This window comes from Schistocerca serialis, chromosome 3, assembly GCF_023864345.2.
Source record: "Schistocerca serialis cubense isolate TAMUIC-IGC-003099 chromosome 3, iqSchSeri2.2, whole genome shotgun sequence".
NCBI lineage: Eukaryota > Metazoa > Arthropoda > Insecta > Orthoptera > Acrididae > Schistocerca > Schistocerca serialis.
In genome coordinates this window covers 146,537,660-146,556,418 of record NC_064640.1, presented here as the reverse complement: position 1 = coordinate 146,556,418, position 18,759 = coordinate 146,537,660, and the positions used below count along the sequence as shown (strand labels likewise).

Below are 18,759 nucleotides of genomic sequence, written 5' to 3'. Positions count from 1 at the left end.
CTGTGGAGACCTCACGCCCCACGTGTTGAGCAATTCGGCGGTACGTCCACCCGGCCTCCCGCATGCCCACTATACGCCCTGGCTCAAAGTCCGTCAACTGCACATACGGTTCACGTCCACGCTGTCGCGGCATGCTACCAGTGTTAAAGACTGCGATGGAGCTCCGTATGCCACGGCAAACTGGCTGACACTGACGGCGGCGGTGCACAAATGCTGCGCAGCTAGCGCCATTCGACGGCCAACACCGCGGTTCCTGGTGTGTCCGCTGTACCGTGGGTGTGATCATTGCTTGTACAGCCCTCTCGCAGTGTCCGGAGCAAGTATGGTGGGTCTGACACACCGGTGTCAATGTGTTCTTTTTTCCATTTCCAGGAGTGTATTATTCTTCTTTTAATCTGTGATGTATGAAAACTTTGCCTCCATCAACGACGAGTTAGCTTTTGCTTCATAGTTAAGCTCAGTTGGCTGAACGATTAGCTAAACTACTTATAAGAGTGATCAATTAACACGCAGTGTTCACGGGGTGAAAACCAAACATGTGTACGGTAATGGATCTTGACCTATGCGTCATGTAATGCCTGTGTTGTAGCGGGTGGTTATAATTTAAGTGTAGCTACTCACAGAGATCCAGTGTGGGCTATACGTATCGTATGGCAGCGAAACTTGGTAGATACTCTAATGCATTAATGAGGAATCGTTTTACGCTGGGAAGAAATTTTTTCCAATTTTAACCGCCAGGTGCATATCCGGCGCTGTGCAGCATCTCTTAGACGTCTCCTGTGTGGAAGTAAAATCAACATTATGCCTTCTCACTTGTTTCACTTTTCCTCCCCGCGTCCCGTCCCTAATCTGTTACACGTCGATACAGTTCTAAACGTCTTTCTTGCATTCACAGAGCCAGATTTGCACCTGGTGGTCAAAACTGGAATTCGATTTTTTTACAGCGTAAATCGGTTTCGAATTAACGCATTAGCGCATCTATCAAGATTCACTGCCGTACGATAATTTCAGTAGTGAGTAGCTGCACTTTAATTATAACCACCAGATATGTTCTTTGTATATCCATCTTTTCGGAGGTGGTTGCGGAAACTCGGCTGTTCAGTACAGAATGGCAAATCAAACACCTTTCGGCCGTCTAATTTCCAAAGTGTTGTTTTGTTAGGCTACCAGTAGTAAATCGCCGAAAGTTTTAATCTAATGAAATAACAGTTTCGAAATTAGACTGCTGAAAGTTGTTTGATTTGACATTCTCTACCCTGTGTATCGTTTCGTGATGGCAGCATTGCGCATTAGAGCCCCACTGATGTAGTCACCCGCTGTGTGAAAGTGTAATAGCTTAGGTCTTTTGTAGAATAGAATAAGTGTGTCACGTTAGCGATGTGTGTGTCTGTGGCAGGTGATGTCGTGATGGCGAGCCTGGGAGTGAGGCCGTCTACGACGCCGACGCCGGTGACGCCCGCGCCGCAGGCGGCGGGCTCTCCACACAACAAGCGGCCAACCGTCATCATATACCCAACTGGTCAGTCAAAAATCAGCTTGTGCCGTATCTCTGAATATAATTTCCAGCTTCCATAAACACGAATATCAAGTTTTGTCAATGTTAATTCCAGGGATCAGTAAAGGTGTCGTTTTGTCCTCCAAGTGTATGGAAGTGAGCTCCCCACTTCTTTTTTTGTTCTTCGTAGGTTTGACAAATGAATAGAAACATCATCAGTTTCACCAATTGGGAATCTGTTTCTGTATACAAATGCCCCTCTGAATGGCGCTGAGGAAGACGCTGGAAAAACTTTTCAGTAATGTAAATATTTACATGTCTTCTAAACGATGTACTGAAAATAAAATCAGATACACTCTTAGGTTATCGAAAATTTAGCTTTTAATTTTTGTTTCCATAAATTTCGAATGTGTTGTCAGTGCCGTTATCATGACTATTGATTTGCAGGTAGGACACAATTTCATTTATGGAATGCTCGAATACTGTTGACTTATTGGTTGATGGTTTTGGTTTAAGGCTCTCGACACTAAAGTAATCAACGCCTGATATTATTTAAAACATCAGTATTAATGTGATGGAATTACGTTTTCCTGGATACATATGAGTCTCAACTTTATCTTCGAAGGGATGGAAGCTGTGCCACGGCCGGGACTTGAACCTGGTATTTCTGCTTACTAGGCAGGTGTGCAAATGACTGCTTGACCGTAGCATTGTGGCTACCGCAGATGCGTGGACTACCCTATTTCATGCAGCTGTGGAAGCCACAATGCAGCAGTGACGTAGTGGTTAGCACATCTAACTAGTATGCGGGAGACGCATGTTCAAGTCCCACCTCTGGATGGCCGTGGACTAGGGCAGTCCATGTGGTATCAACGTTCGATACCACACTTGTTAGGGATTGCAGATATCGATCGCGGTCCGTAATAGATATCGCTGGACCCGCCAGTTGCAAGCAGCTCCGCTAGCGCCGCGTCCGCGGCTTGTGACAAATATCTAGCGAGCTCTCGTCCACTCTTGCTCCGGACGTCAACTAGGAGTGTAACGTAGCCTTCAGCTGATAGGAAGCAACCTCTAACAAGGCGCTAAGTCAAGTATAGCATAAGTAATGCCTCTCTAGATATGTTTGTAATTATATGTATGCAGCATATGAAGAAGCCTGTAACACAAGTTAAGTGCAATATATATTAATTTTTACCAACGACTACTAATTATTTCAGTCGTTGCAGATACAGATTATGCAGCCAACTCCTTACTGTCTTCACGGCCAAATCTGCAATATATGCTTCAATTTAGCATTGGCCACCTGTCATCATAACAACAGACGACGAGAACCATAACAGTACATGCAGCTGTGGTAACCCCAATGCTACAGTGGCTACTGCATCTTCCTAGTCAGCAAGAGACCTGCGTTCAAGCCCCGTGGGTGACACAAATTTGAATTCATTGCTTCAGCTCGGCATAAGTAGCACCATCTCCCCTTATTCTAACCACTTTTTCGAGCTATGTTGCTTTCCACAACTCTTAGAAAAAGCTAACGATAACTGAAAAAGCTGTGTGTGGATTGTTCTAATCCAATGCTATAGTGATGAATGCACGGCACATCACAAGTATATAATGAAAACCAAATTCCAGACAGTTTGGGATGACTGACTGGGCTGCTCAGGATCGTATAGTTCAAGCAACGTCTATACAATACACGGTTAGTTCGAAAGACATCAGACTCTGTGGAGTGGTGCTGTGAGCTCCTGAGCAGAATGCTGTAATTCTAGCAAAGCTGCACTAAAAGCGACAGTAGGCTTGCGGAAAGAACTACGAAGAGAAAAATGCCTCTAGAGTGTATCTCAAACATGCTATATCGCCTGGTGGTGTCTTGGTGAACGTGAGTACAATTTGCACTCGAAGAGTTGATAGCAGCCAGAACGTATCATATTGGAATTGTCCTATTTTGACATACATCTTCCATTCCTAACTCGTGAAGCCAGGACGGGTTGTGGTTTCTGTAAAAAGACATCACAACAGAGGCAAATATTTTTGCATGTAACCAGGAGCCAGTTGGTAATGTTGATTTACAGACTCTTGCTTTTTTGGATGCAGACGGTACACACGATAATGTTCGGAGAACATTTTTTTCCTGGTGTACTTACAATAGGCTAATAGCCTGTTCAATATTTTGTAAAACACTCTGAATAGAGAAAATTTTGACAGTATCAAACAACATCAAATTACTGCTATGGCTAGTAGATCCATAGATTGATAGATGTTGCAAGATAGTTTTGTAACAAATTTTGTCTCACGTATTTCTATAAGGGTCTTCCACAGTCTTACTTTTCTATATTTCACAAGTTTTCAGGTGAGCGTGAATTCATTCACAAATGTACTCAGTTTTTTTCGTAATGAATGAAAAATAATGTTCTCAGTTAAGACTTCAGTTTACTTAATATACAGGCCACAAAATATATCTTACTGTAATGTGATTATATTCACTTTAAATCAATGTCAGTCATGATAACTTTTATATTATCGAGCCCAGCTCCATCATGATAATATATTCAATGTGAGTGCATATAACTGTTGTAATTTGTTGTCGTGACTTACAGTATGTTAGTCTTCAGAAGTAAAAGAGTTCTTCAACGAATCGCATACATGAATCACTGTGGTCTGATAATCTCTTCAAAACGTGATGTTTGCTACCCTTAATACTAGCCTCTTTGATTGCCAGACTTCACTTGCAGTTGATTTTCCTCCCTTCTTCCTCCAACACTCCACTCGTTTGCCGCGAGCCTGTTTTGGCTCGCAGCAGCAGCATGAGCGAGAGCCAGTTCGTGTAAGTAGACGTCTTCCCTTCGGAAAGCCACACATAGATATTAGAGATTAACACCCTTTGAAGGTAAGGTTATCGTTGATGGAATATAACCTGGTAGTTAACATGGATGCGGTAGAAAATCTGACGACCATTTCTTTTACCAATGAGCCATTCAGAATTCGCATTAAGCGATTTAGGAAACCAAAGGTGATGAAAGTCTGTTATAGCTGTACGACGATTTGAATTACGCCCCATCTGAATGCAAATGTAGCACCTTAATCAGTGAAAATTTATATAATCTCTTTGCTATAATTGTCATCTTAAACGATAAAGACATGTCTCAGAGCATAACAAGAATTATCTTACTGTAGGGCACATCAGGTAATATCTTCACTGTATGACAAAAAAATTCCGCAAAATTACTAATTTTATTTTTTTCTCATAAACATTAGTTATTAATTACTCCTTGTTGACATACATTTTATATAATTTGCAAAGTATTTTGTTGTCATATTTGAAAGTATTATAGTATATAGATGGTAGTCACATCGATTACTGTGGAGGAAATAGGGGTAATGATAATTCTCAATTTAGTTTAATGTTAGACTAAATGATGCGATAATATATGAAAACTTGGAATTCAATTAACAGTCTATGCCAAATAATGAAATAGAGTTGAACTTTCTTATAACGACGTCGATTATAACGACAACTTGGCTGTGACGTCATGATTTCTGTGGTACGGCCATATTCCTCGTAAGGAACATACTTCTCATCCTTGCATAACACCTCGTATATAACGTCATTTTCAGCCTCAGTTAGCAACAAGATTTTCCAAGAACCAATCCACTCTAGAAGGAAATCTGTTGTTGTAATATGGCAACCTGGTAATCCTTTTCTCTGCCATTCCGTCAACAACAGGTGTAGTACAGACACCTCACCTCACTGTTACCCTAGCGTGTTCATACTACAGTAGTGGAGAAAATCACAGAACACGTCAAAAGTACACTTGATGTCAGTTTACATAACAGTTTGTTACAAAGTGCACGGATTTTAGAAAAGCATGACCAGTAAAAGAAAAGTTTCAACGGTGGAAAAAAAAGTGTAAGTGATTAATGAAATCGAGAATAGAGCTAAAAGGGTTGACGTATGTCGTCAATTTGACCTCGTAAATCCCACAATCCAAACGACTTGGAACAACTGGAATAGTTTGGACACATTGGATCTAAAATGAAGCGGTTACGAAAAGGTGAACGGAGCGACGTGGATGAATCGGTGCTTAAGTGCTTCAGGCAACAGAGAATGATCAGCGCCTCCGATAGTGGACCTCGCCTTTGGTAAAAGTAGAAGAATTCGCCAAGAAATTAAAATATGAAGAATTTGTGAGTAGCAGTAGCTAGATTGGTAGATTCAAGCAAGGTAAAAAAAAAAGGTTCAAATGGCTGTGAGTATTATGGAACTTGACTTCTGAGGTCATCAGTCCCCTAGAACTTAGAACTACGTAAACCGAACTAACCTAAGAACATCACACACATCCATGCCCGAGGCAGGATTCGAACCTGCGACCGTAGCGGTCGCACGGTTCCAGACTGTAGCGCCTACAACCGCTCGGCCACTCCGGCCGGCTCAAGCAAGGTCACGACATTATTTTTGGCAAAGTGAGCTGTGAAGCCAACAGTGTGAATACTGAAACAATCCAACATGGCCCACTACTATGTGGCCTACACTTAGTGAAGGACATGCAGACTGTGACATCTTTAATGCGGGTGAGACTCGCATTTTCTTTAAATTGACTGCTGACAAAACTCTATAATTCAAGGGCGAAAAATGTATTGGTGGCTAGTTATCTAAAGGACGAATGACAGTTTTAGTTGCACTAACAAGGGTGAAACGGAGAACAAAAAATTGCTCTTGATAGGTAAATCCTAGGTGTTTTAAGCATGTAAAAATTGGCCAGTGCACTACAGTGCTAATAAAAAGTCCTGGATGACCTTCGAACTCTTTGAAGCTGGAGTGAGGCGTTGCGATCGGGTTCTTAGAAGTCAGAATAAGAAGATACTGGTTGTCGTTGACAACTGTCCAGCAGATCCTGCACTCTCTGGTCTCGAAAATATCAAGTTTGTTCTTCTTCCTGCAAATACAATAAGATAATTACAGCCCATGGACCAAGTAGTAATTAGGAGTCTGAAATGCCACTATCAGAAGCTCATGTTACAGAAAATGTTACAATGCATTGAGAAAAAGCAGGATTATTCCGTTACACTGTTGGATGCCATCAGATGCATTAGCAAAGTTTGGAGTCGGGTCACAGCCCAAACCATCATGAACTGTTTCCGTCATGCGGGAACCACAACTGAAGGAATAAATGCCGCCGAAACTAAAGTCGTGTTCGATGATCCTGATTATCTGCTCTATCTGCATTGCTGCCAGAAATAAACTGTGACATTATCAATCAGTGCGACTACGAAATGTATGCAACAATAGATGATGACTTTGTTTCAACCGAAGCACAAACTGAAGACGAAATTGCAAATGAAGTGAAGAATCAGGGCCACAGTGACCATGAAGTGAGCAAGGGACATGAGGAAGAAGAGGGAAAATAAAGAAATAAAGTGCCTATCCCTAATGTGAGTGACGCTTTAGAAACCATTAGAACTCTGAACATGTTCTATGAAGCTAGGGGACGGAGCACTGAAATTGCAAATGAAATAATGAATCAAGAACGTAATTTAGGAAGTGTGGATTGGCCAAACAGACAGCACAGTAAAATGACTGATTACGTCAGTCCTGAGTTAAGAAGTATGATGAGCACTTGACAATGCTGCTGTATATTCTGTATTCATGTAAGCTTAAGAGTAAATACTGTATGTAAAATAACACAGTGCTAAATAAATTTGTTATTTTCCATATGCCTCCATAACAGACTGAAAACTCGAATCTCTATTAAAACAACACCCACTTATAACAACATAATTTTCAAGGTCCTTTGATTGTTGTTATAGCCAGGTTGCGCTGTACCTTACTGCCCAACACAAACAACATAATTTTTGTATTAACTGTATTCGAAGAACGTATTATGTTTGCTCATTTCAAAAATGGCTCTGAGCAATATGGGACTTAACTTCTGAGGTCATCAGTCCCCTAGAACTTAGAACTACTTAAAGCTAACTAACCTAAGGACATCACACACATCCATGCCCGAGGCAGGATTCGAACCTGCTACCGTGGCGGTCGCGCGGTTCCAGACTGTAGCGCCTAGAACCGCTCGGTCACCCTAGCCGGCGTTTGCTCATTTCAAGCAATACATTCGTATCTATATAAATCTCTTCACAAATTTTTCTTGATAAGTCTTAGTTTATTCTTCCACATCTTCATGCACAAAGCAACATTGATCAAATAGAGCACAATATAAATAATCAAGTATCCTTTGACCTATTACAGAATAAGAATTACAGGGAAATTTAAAACGGAATAGCACTCCCTCTGCAAACGTTTCTCCCTCTACGGACATTCCTTTAACAACTTTGCAAGTTCCTTTCGTATTACAAATCCGTAGGCTTTAATCATTTCCGTAACGACTCTTCTTTCTTCATAGCTTTAGTGACTGTATACATCTCATCTTTTACTACTTCTGGAATTTCATAAATCGCACTATTAACTACTTATACCTGCTATTCCTCTATTGTGCTACACAAAATTGAAAGAAATCTTAGAATTCTTGAAATATTGTCTCTCTATTTAGACACTCCAATGTGTAACGTTCCATTCAGATGTTTCTACTTTGTCTTCTCCATGCACGTTATTTCTGTTGTACCTCTTACCAAATTTTCATTTTAGCCTCTGACATCTCCTTTCTGGTATTCATGGATAGTTTTCTTTAATTTAACATTTATATCAAATTCTTATTTTTATTGGCTTGAAACTTTAATCTTCTATTTAACAACACTTGTTCCATATGAGAATCCATTTCTTCATGCTGGCAAAATTTTTGTTCTCTGTATAAGTAAATTTTTAAAACTTGTTCATTTCGTGTATTCCTGCAAAAAATTCAGTTTCTAAGATGCTGAACTTGTTACTCACTTTAAGCTTGCGTAATTCCCTACCAAAATAATAACGTCTAATCTACGTTTCTGATGTTCTACTTGCCGAATTTACTTGAGTATAGATTTCCATTTAGTTTTACTTTGCTACTTACAGGCCTAAAACACTACAATTCTAAAGTGGCTTAAGTGTACCACACATTGTGGTGTCACATTATCGTTTGATGAAACGTAATCAATTTCAGTTTTAACTTTATTTGTTCTGCAATGTTTTTCCCAAATCTTGGAAACCGTGTATTTAAAATCCCTTAAAAATTGAATGTTGTCTGCTAATAGTAGACATAAAATAAGATCTCTGCTTACTTATAACTAAAAGAGGCCATGTAAGGATTCTGTTTGAAAGTGTCTTACATTCTCACAGCTATATAACTAACAGAATTATAGTCTCTTCTTGATAAAACATTGATTTATAAACTGACAGGATGCACGATACAGCTTACATCCTAGGTAAGTTCAAAATGGTTCAAATGGCTCTGAGCACTATGAGACTTATCTATGGTCATCAGTCCTCTAGAACTTAGAACTACTTAAACCTAACTAACCTAAGGAAATCACACAACGTCCAGTCATCACGAGGCAGAGAAAATCCCTGACCCCGCCGGGAATCGAACCCGGGAACACGGGCGCGGGAAGCGAGAACGCAACCGCACGATCACGAGCTGCGGACTCCTAGGTAAGTAGGTGCTGCAGTATTTGCGCTGTGTTTTTCAACCGCTGAACGTGTTACCTCCATCTGGTGTAAGTCACCATATTCCAGGCACGTAGCTACTGTTGCCATTGAAACCTTGAACTGATTACTGGTGACTTGAGCCCTACTCTAACTACAAAATACACTCCTGGAAATGGAAAAAAGAACACATTGACACCGGTGTGTCAGACCCACCATACTTGCTCCGGACACTGCGAGAGGGCTGTACAAGCAATGATCACACGCACAGCACAGCGGACACACCAGGAACCGCGGTGTTGGCCGTCGAATGGCGCTAGCTGCGCAGCATTTGTGCACCGCCGCCGTCAGTGTCAGCCAGTTTACCGTGGCATACGGAGCTCCATCGCAGTCTTTAACACTGGTAGCATGCCGCGACAGCGTGGACGTGAACCGTATGTGCAGTTGACGGACTTTGAGCGAGGGCGTATAGTGGGCATGCGGGAGGCCGGGTGGACGTACCGCCGAATTGCTCAACACGTGGGGCGTGAGGTCTCCACAGTACATCGATGTTGTCGCCAGTGGCCGGCGGAAGGTGCACGTGCCCGTCGACCTGGGACCGGACCGCAGCGACGCACGGATGCACGCCAAGACCGTAGGATCCTACGCAGTGCCGTAGGGGACCGCACCGCCACTTCCCAGCAAATTAGGGACACTGTTGCTCCTGGGGTATCGGCGAGGACCATTCGCAACCGTCTCCATGAAGCTGGGCTACGGTCCCGCACACCGTTAGGCCGTCTTCCGCTCACGCCCCAACTTCGTGCAGCCCGCCTCCAGTGGTGTCGCGACAGGCGTGAATGGAGGGACGAATGGAGACGTGTCGTCTTCAGCGATGAGAGTCGCTTCTGCCTTGGTGCCAATGATGGTCGTATGCGTGTTTGGCGCCGTGCAGGTGAGCGCCACAATCAGGACTGCATACGACCGAGGCACACAGGGCCAACACCCGGCATCATGGTGTGGGGAGCGATCTCCTACACTGGCCGTACACCACTGGTGATCGTCGAGGGGACACTGAATAGTGCACGGTACATCCAAACCGTCATCGAACCCATCGTTCTACCATTCCTAGACCGGCAAGGGAACTTGCTGTTCCAACAGGACAATGCACGTCCGCATGTATCCCGTGCCACCCAACGTGCTCTAGAAGGTGTAAGTCAACTACCCTGGCCAGCAAGATCTCCGGATCTGTCCCCCATTGAGCATGTTTGGGACTGGATGAAGCGTCGTCTCACACGGTCTGCACGTCCAGCACGAACGCTGGTCCAACTGAGGCGCCAGGTGGAAATGGCATGGCAAGCCGTTCCACAGGACTACATCCAGCATCTCTACGATCGTCTCCATGGGAGTATAGCAGGCTGCATTGCTGCGAAAGGTGGATATACACTGTACTAGTGCCGACATTGTGCATGCTCTGTTGCCTGTGTCTATGTGCCTGTGGTTCTGTCAGTGTGATCATGTGATGTATCTGACCCCAGGAATGTGTCAATAAAGTTTCCCCTTCCTGGGACAATGAATTCACGGTGTTCTTATTTCAATTTCCAGGAGTGTATATGAAATAACCAGAAATGAGCCACTGAATGTGTGTAGAGAAGTGGCTGCCCATACGTCCAGGCAGTGCCCCTACATTGTATGGACATCTCGACTCGCCTCCTTGATAATGGTCGAGGTCCATCTGTATCTTCTCGCACTCATCTAGCAAGCTCACCATATCACATACCCACCTCGGTGGCCGAGGCCGCTAACGCACCCTTGTGCGTTGGCGCTCTACTCACAAGGGAACCTCCCGATCGCACCCCCCTCAGATTTAGTTATAAGTTGGCACAGTGGATACGCCTTGAAAAATTGAACACAGATATGTTGTGGATTGGCAAGACAGCCAACCCACTATGAGAGGACGCCGAAAGGCACGCGTTTTAGCTCACGCAGGCTGGCGTGAGGTCTGGAACAGGTCGAGGAAATGAGACTAACAAAAAACGTACGTAGCCGCTGGAATGCTTAACTTTAATCCATAATTGGTGAACATCGCTCTTGACGGTACATGTTTTACAGCATCAATAGTAACTGGTAACGGCGCTTTACTAGGTCGTAGCAAATGACGTAGCTGAAGGCTATGCTAACTATCGTCTCGGCAAATGAGAGCGTAATTTGTCAGTGAACCATCGCTAGCAAAGTCGGCTGTACAACTGGGGCGAGTGCTAGGAAGTCTCTCTAGACCTGCCGTGTGGCGGCGCTCGGTCTGCAATGATCGATAGTGCCGACACGCGGGTCCGACATATACTAACGGACCGCGGCCGATTTAAAGGCTATCACCTAGCAAGTGTGGTGTCTGACGGTGACACCACAAGATCAATCGAGAAAACAGGAAGAAGTTGTGTGGAACTATGAAAAAAATAAGCAAAATATACAAACTGAGTAGTCCATGTGCAAGATAGGCAACATCAAGGACAATGTGAGCTCAGGAGAGCCGTGGTAACGTGGTTAGCGTGAGCAGCTGCGGAACGAGAGGTCCTAGGTTCAAGACTTCCCTCGAGTGAGAAGTTTACTTTATTTTCGCAAAGTTATGATCTGTCCGTTCGTTCATTGACGTCTCTGTTCACTGTAATAAGTTTAGTGTCTGTGTTTTGCGACCGCACCGCAAAACCGTGCGATTAGTAGACGAAAGGACGTGCCTCTCCAATGGGAACCGAAAACATTTGATGGCAGGGTCGTAGGTCAACCGATTCCTCCACAGGAAAACACGTCTGATGTATTATATACGACACTGGTGACGGCATATGCGTCACATGACAGGAATATGTTGTCGACCCACCTAACGTGTACACTTGGCGAATGGGTAAAAAGATTCTTCTACCTTGCTCAATTTAGGTTTTCTTGTGGATGTGATAATCACTCCCAAAAAAGTGATAAAAACATAAGAGTTAGTCACATAAACTGCAACAAATGAATGCAACAGTTTCACAGTCGCACAGTTTCCCCGGTGCTCTGTCAAAACATATGTTTTTAACGTTTTCAAATTTTTCCGTGTGTAGACCGTCAAATTCTGCATATATCCAAGGAAATCTGAAAATATCCTGGAATTTTGGCGAGCGAAGTTGATTATGTGTGAGTGCCTGAACTTTGATAATTGACACACGATCACGTAAAAAATACTGCTCTGTGTACCTGTGCAGCTTCGCAAAATCATAGAATCTTTTCACAAAGTATTTCACGGACGGACGGACAGATAATAATTGTCTCAAAATAAAAAATTAAACTTTTTACTTGAGAGAATATTTGAATCAAGGACCTCTCGTTCCGCAGCTGCTCACGCTATTCACGGGACCACGGCGCTGCTGAACTCACGTTATCCTTGATGTTGCGTATGTTGCACATGGACTACTCAGTTTGCATATTTTGTTTTTATTTTCATAGCTCCACACAACTTCTTTCTGTTTTCTCGATTGATCTGTGTTTATTTTTTCAAGGCCTATCCACTGTGTCAACTTATAACTATATCTGAGGGGGGTGCGATGGGGAGGTTCCCTTGTCAGACGCAAGCCGGAGAAAATCCTAGTGGTTGATGAAATTTTCACTGCCAGCGTTTGGCTAGCAAGGGGAGGAGATATGGTGGTACAAAGTTTGTGATAGTCAGTCTTTGCGCCCCAGTGCTGGTTTAAAATTGTCATGGAGCGAGTGCATGTGACATTGTTGATGTGATCCGCTCGCAAGCAACACAAAGGCGAAACGCAAACAAGGAGAGCCTCACCACTGCCAAAAGGAGACTGTACCACAACAGCTATACGAGCATGCCCCCAATGCCAGTCTAAATACTCGCATGTTTGTGAATCTAATTTCCACAGCTGAAAATTGTCAAAGACAGTCTCTGTTCCTATAGACATGTATGGATTTCTGAAGCACATTGTACTGTAATAAATGCAGTTGCTGCATAACCACAGACACCGTCGCCTTTACGGATACAATGGCGCCTGGTGGGGCTAACACGACGATATAAAATAATCTTTTTCTTCCTACACTCAGTTTCACGAATGTACGAGCATTTGGATAGTGACTGCTTGACATGTGGGGGTTTAGACCGGCACTGGGAGTTGAAAGTCTGGTTTTAGCGACCGCCGGGCGAGGACGTGACGTGCTTCCGCCTGCGGAGCGTGTGAGTTCAAAAATGGCCCTGAGCACTATGGGACTTAACGTCTGAGGTCACCAGTCCTCTAGAACTTAGAACTACTTAAACCTAACTAACTTAAGGACATCACACACATCCACGCCCGAGGCAGGATGCGAACCTACGACCGTCGCTGTCGCGCGGTTCCAGACTGCAGCGCCTAGAACCGCTCGGCCACAACGACCGGCCGCGTGAGTTCCCGTTGGTTTACATTGCGACTTAGCCTTCTCGGTGGCTTCACGCACTGAGATTATGGCAAATAAGTTCAGGAAATCGACATTACGTTTCAACTTTTGTTCGGAATATGCACGACCTAAAGCCTTAGATACGGAACGTTTCCTCCGTGAGGGGACGAAGATCCCGCCGTCGGAATTCTCGATACTCAGCAACACCGTTAACTTTAAAATGATCAGTGACGTTGCCGAACTTCCATTCGAGGTTGCTGCAGAGGACGTCATAGCGGCTTTTCGGCCATACGGCGCTGTTCATGACCACAAGGAAGAATGCTGGGCCCACTTCCGCAAATACCCTGTTCTTCTCGGAATCACGTGGACAGTTGATGGATAGTTATTAATTTAGAGAGATCCTCTTCAGTTGTACTAACATTTATTCAAACTACACCGGTTTCGGGATTTTAAAATCCCATATTCAGGTGTGTGAACTTATTATATTGGGTAACACACAACATGCGGTCTGGCATGTCAGTGAAAGAGCTCCAATCACCAATCACTGCATGTTGGCGGAAGCGGTGCCGCTGCCCGGCGGCGACCATTTTCCGGCAACAAATAGTGATTGGAGTTCTTGCACTAAATGGCCCGACAGCGTGTTGTGCGTTACAGAAGATAAGAATTTCATACACCTGAAGATGGCATTTTAAAACTCAGATACCGGTCGTGGTGTAAATAAGTATTAGTTACTTTCTAAAACAAGTATATTGCCCTTCAGCTGCGGATGTCCTACGTACCAGATCTTGTGACGGATAGTGTTCCGATCCTTACTGAACCAGTTGTGGACGAGGCGACTGACGATTTGTCTTCAGACATGTCATCAGTTCCTGTGATTGCTCCGGCGACGCTGATGGCAAACGCCACTCCTTTGTCGCCTCTCTGGTTGTTGTCAACGAGAAACAAACACAAACAGAAAACTTCATATATCAAAAAATGACCACACACCATATGGATACTGAAAACAACATGAACATAGAAAAAGCTCACACTGAAAAATCACAACGATGTTCAAACTGAGGAGATACCACAACACCCAAAACCGGAAACTACATCAAGAGATAACGACCCAGTACATCACAGAGTTAGAAAACCATGAAGTAAGAAATAAAATAGACTACGATGATACCGAAGAGAACTTGCGTCTAAGTCGACTACAAAGTACAGGAGGTTTTCAAACTCCACTAACACTGCTAACAAGACTGAATCACCCATTGGGCGACACCATATGCTACCCCACGAGTGAACAAACAGACAGAATCATTCTATTAACCGAAAACATACCAACAGATAAACTCGAACTCTGTAATCTTTCACGCAGATCATGTGTACGAAGAAATGACGACCATAACCTTGACAATGTCTAAAAGTACCTGTTAAGGGCACATGGACGCGTGTATCTCGATTACACCGACAGCGGGCCGAAATTATTTTTTATTACTAAATTTCCATATTGAAAGTCTTGCAGCTAAACTATATGGGTAGAACGACAATGGACGCAGAGCTTGGCGGGTTGGTGAATGAGCCGCGTGGACATACACTATGTGATCAAAAGTATCCCGACACCTGGCTGGCAAGTTCGTGGCCCCCTCCATCGGTAATGTTAGAATTCAATATGGTGTTGTCTCACCCTTAGCCTTGATGACAGCTTCCACTCTCGCAGGCATACTTTCAATCAGGTGTTGGAAGGTTTCTTGGGGAATGGCAGTCCATTCTTCACGGAGTGCTGCACTGAGGAGAGGTATCGATGTCGGTCGGTGAGGCCTGGCACGAAGTTGGCGTTCCAAAACATCCCAAAGGTGTTCTGTGCGATTCCGGTCAGGACTCTGTGTAGGCCATACCATTACAGAAATGTTGTTGTCGTGTAACCACTCCGCTATAGGCCGTGCGTATGAACAGGTGTTCGATCGTGTTGAAAGATGCCATCGCCATCCCTGAATTGCTCTTCAACAATGGGAAGCAAGAAGGCGGTTAAAACCTCAATTTAGGCCTGTACTGTTACAGTGCCACGCAAAACAACACAGGGCACAGGGTGCAAGCTCTCTCCATGAAAAACACGACCACACCATAACACAACCGCCTCCGAATTTTACTGTTGGCACTACACACGCTGGCAGATGATGTTCACCGGGCATTCGCCATACCCACACCCTGTCATCGGATCGCCACATTGTGTATCGTGATTCGTCACTCCACAGGACGTTTTTCCATTGTTCAGTAGTCCAATATTTACGCTCCTTACACCGAGGAAGGCGTCGTTTGGCATTTACTGGCGTGATGTGTGGCTTATGAGAAGCCGCTCGACCATGAAATCAAAGTTTTCTTACATCCCATCTAACTCTCATAGTACCTGCATTGCATCCTGATGCAGTTTGGAATTCCTGTGTGATGGTCTGGATAGATGTCTGCAAATAATACATTACGACCCTCTTCAACTGTCGGTGGTCTCTGTCAGTCAACAGACGAGATCGGCCTGAACCCTTCTGTTCTGTACGTGTTCCATCACGTTTCCACTTCACTATCACATCGGAAACTGTGTATCTAGAGATGTTCAGGAATGTGGAAATCTCTCGTACATATGTATGACACAAGTGACACCCAATCAGCTGACCACGTTCGAAGGCTCTGAGTTCCGCAGAGTGCCCCATTTTGGTGTCTCACGATGTTTAATGACTACTGATGTCGCTGATATGGAATACCTGACAGTAGGTGTCAGAAAATGCAATTAATATGAAAAACCTATGTTTTTGGGGGTGTCCGGATACGTGGGATCACATAGTGTTTTGTGTCTACAAGAACTGTACACACGAGGCGGAAGAATTCCAGGCCATCCTTCGCAGTACATGCAAATCACAGACACAAACAGGGAAAAGGCTGCAATCGTTGTAGTACACACCGACATTACAGTAACATAAATAATGCAACTATGCACACGACATATCATTACAGTCGCAATAACTTCGGGCAGTTAACATGAATCATCTCATTGAATACACTTAGTCCTCATTTGATATAGAGCCTTTCCCTGTAATGACAAGAGAAATTACCCAATTTGCAAATAACAGACGACTACTTATCTTAACAGGCATAAATTATAGGTCAACCCTCTGGCATTTTGACTGAACGGACGCCACAGAACAAATAACCATCGACATTATAAACAGATGTAAGTAGGGGGCACACTATGTTCTAACCTCACAATATGAGTTGCCTACATCAGGGGCAAGCATACATTCTGGGGCAAACAGACTCCTCTCCTTGCACTGATAGGTCCTTAACCTATTACTCTGTTAAGAGAATTAAGACCCCCTGGGGTAATCCACCCATTTGATAGACAGGTATGACTCCCTGGGGATAATCCTCCCTTTTGATTGGCAGGTTCTTAACCTATTGTTCCCCCCTCCTCCTCCTCCTCCTCCTCCTCCTTCCTCCGCCTTCTCCCCCACCCCCCCATCCCTCGGGCAACTCACCTCATTGACACAAGCATACTTTTGATATCGATTTGATTGACTAATTAATTAAATCGATAAATTAATTAAATGCCCCCTCTGGGAAACCCCAGCTCTCCCGCTCACCTCTCCGCCCCCCTTCCCCCCACTGGCATTGGTGGGAAAAAGACTCAGTTGATCTGCCATTTTGAGGGAAATCGCTTGCAGTGTATGGAATATTGTTTAAACAATTTAGACAATATGGTTTATTCATTTATTTAAAGAATTTTGTGAGATATTGAGTTCAGTGTATGTAATATTGCTTATGCAATTTAGACAATGTGAAGAAAATTGTTTTTTTAAACAATTTATGGAATACGAGAGACTGTGGAGTATAGTTTATTTATTTATGTAAAGAACTGGGCGGGAAATCGATTCCAGTGTATCGAATATTGTAATGTGTGCAATACTGTTTATATAAACAATTTACGAGATAGAAGGTGATATATAGAATATTTAAACATTTGCGATGCTTTTCATTCTGATCACCCAAAAAATACCTTCATGAAACACCCTTGTAATTACGCTGTTAAAATATCTTTCAATCAAGAAGCACGCAACTTCCACAGGTCCGCACTGAATACCAGCTCACGCATGCTGACTGGAGCCGGAGTGCACCAGCTGCGCCGCGAAGCGACATGTCCAAAAGGTGTCAGCTCGGCCCCGTGCCTGGCAAACTGGATGTCACGCTAATCCCCAGACAAAAGGACCTGAAAAATTCCTGTCGAAACATGTGCTGTCTCTCTCTCTCTCTCTTTCTCTTTCTCTCTAACCTCCTGTAACATGCCACAGCGGTCCTGCACCCGCCATCGATCGCAATCGGACCGAACCGCAAACAAAGCATCGTTTACCTGGTAAACCCCTGTCGAATACCAATGCACACAGGAACTCCTTTGAAAGCAAATGTCTGACTGAGAATGGATTCCGCCATGGGCTCTAAGCAGCCGTCTGTGCTATAGAGAAAGGATCCCACGACAAGAAATTCAATTATATCGCACAGGATATACTACTTATTTATGAAATTCAATTTGGGGGGGGGGGGGGGCTAGGTCTCTTTCTTTTACTTGATAGGAAAAGATCGCATCCAGCAACTACATGTCCTAATTACGTACTTACAGTGTTGCAGATTGAAGGTGTCATCTTACTGGAAAATTTTCCTGTGTGCACTCACCTTGACACGCAGGGATCGACTGAACTAGTGAACAAAGCCACCACCAGAGGACGTTCCATCCTCCTACCCGTCCCCCCTCTCCCAGAAAAAATTGGCAGGAAAAAGAGTCATTCTGTGCTGCAGAGGAAGGATCTCATGACACGAAATTCAAATTAATGTCAATAATATATTGAGACATATTCTTTACTTATTCAGTCTGTGGGAGACGGGGGTTCCCCCAATTGGGTAGACATCATGATTGCACACCTCACCCTTGCTCCCCACGACATAATAACTGTGCCAGCCGGGGTGGCCGTGCGGTTCTAGGCGCTACAGTCTGGAACCTCGCCACCGCTACGGTCGCAGGTTCGAATCCTGCCTCGGACATGGATGTGTGTGATGTCCTTAGCTTAGTTAGGTTTAAGTAGTTCTAAGTTCTAGGGGACTGATGACCTTAGAAGTTAAGTCCCATACTGCTTAGAGCCAATTGACCCATAATAACTGTAATCACAAGGGAATGGAATGAAGTGGGACGTAGTACCCACCCCTGGGGTCTCCTGAGTGTGCGTCCACCGTCAGGGTACCGCCACGAAGGTAAGAACAGCCAAATGTCCTAATTACAGATCATGTTACT

At 44.0% G+C, this 18,759-nt stretch overlaps 1 protein-coding gene across 1 annotated transcript in view; it reads left to right on the top strand.

Moving 5' to 3' along the window:
* LOC126471551 (uncharacterized) overlaps positions 1 to 18,759 on the top strand; it is a 1,058,515-nt gene that overhangs the window by 306,187 nt on the left and 733,569 nt on the right. The window contains exon 2 of the mRNA XM_050099778.1: positions 1,397 to 1,519. Coding sequence (XP_049955735.1) covers positions 1,408 to 1,519 — 112 coding nt within the window. The 5' untranslated portion in view covers positions 1,397 to 1,407. The remainder of the gene's footprint in view (positions 1 to 1,396; positions 1,520 to 18,759) is intronic.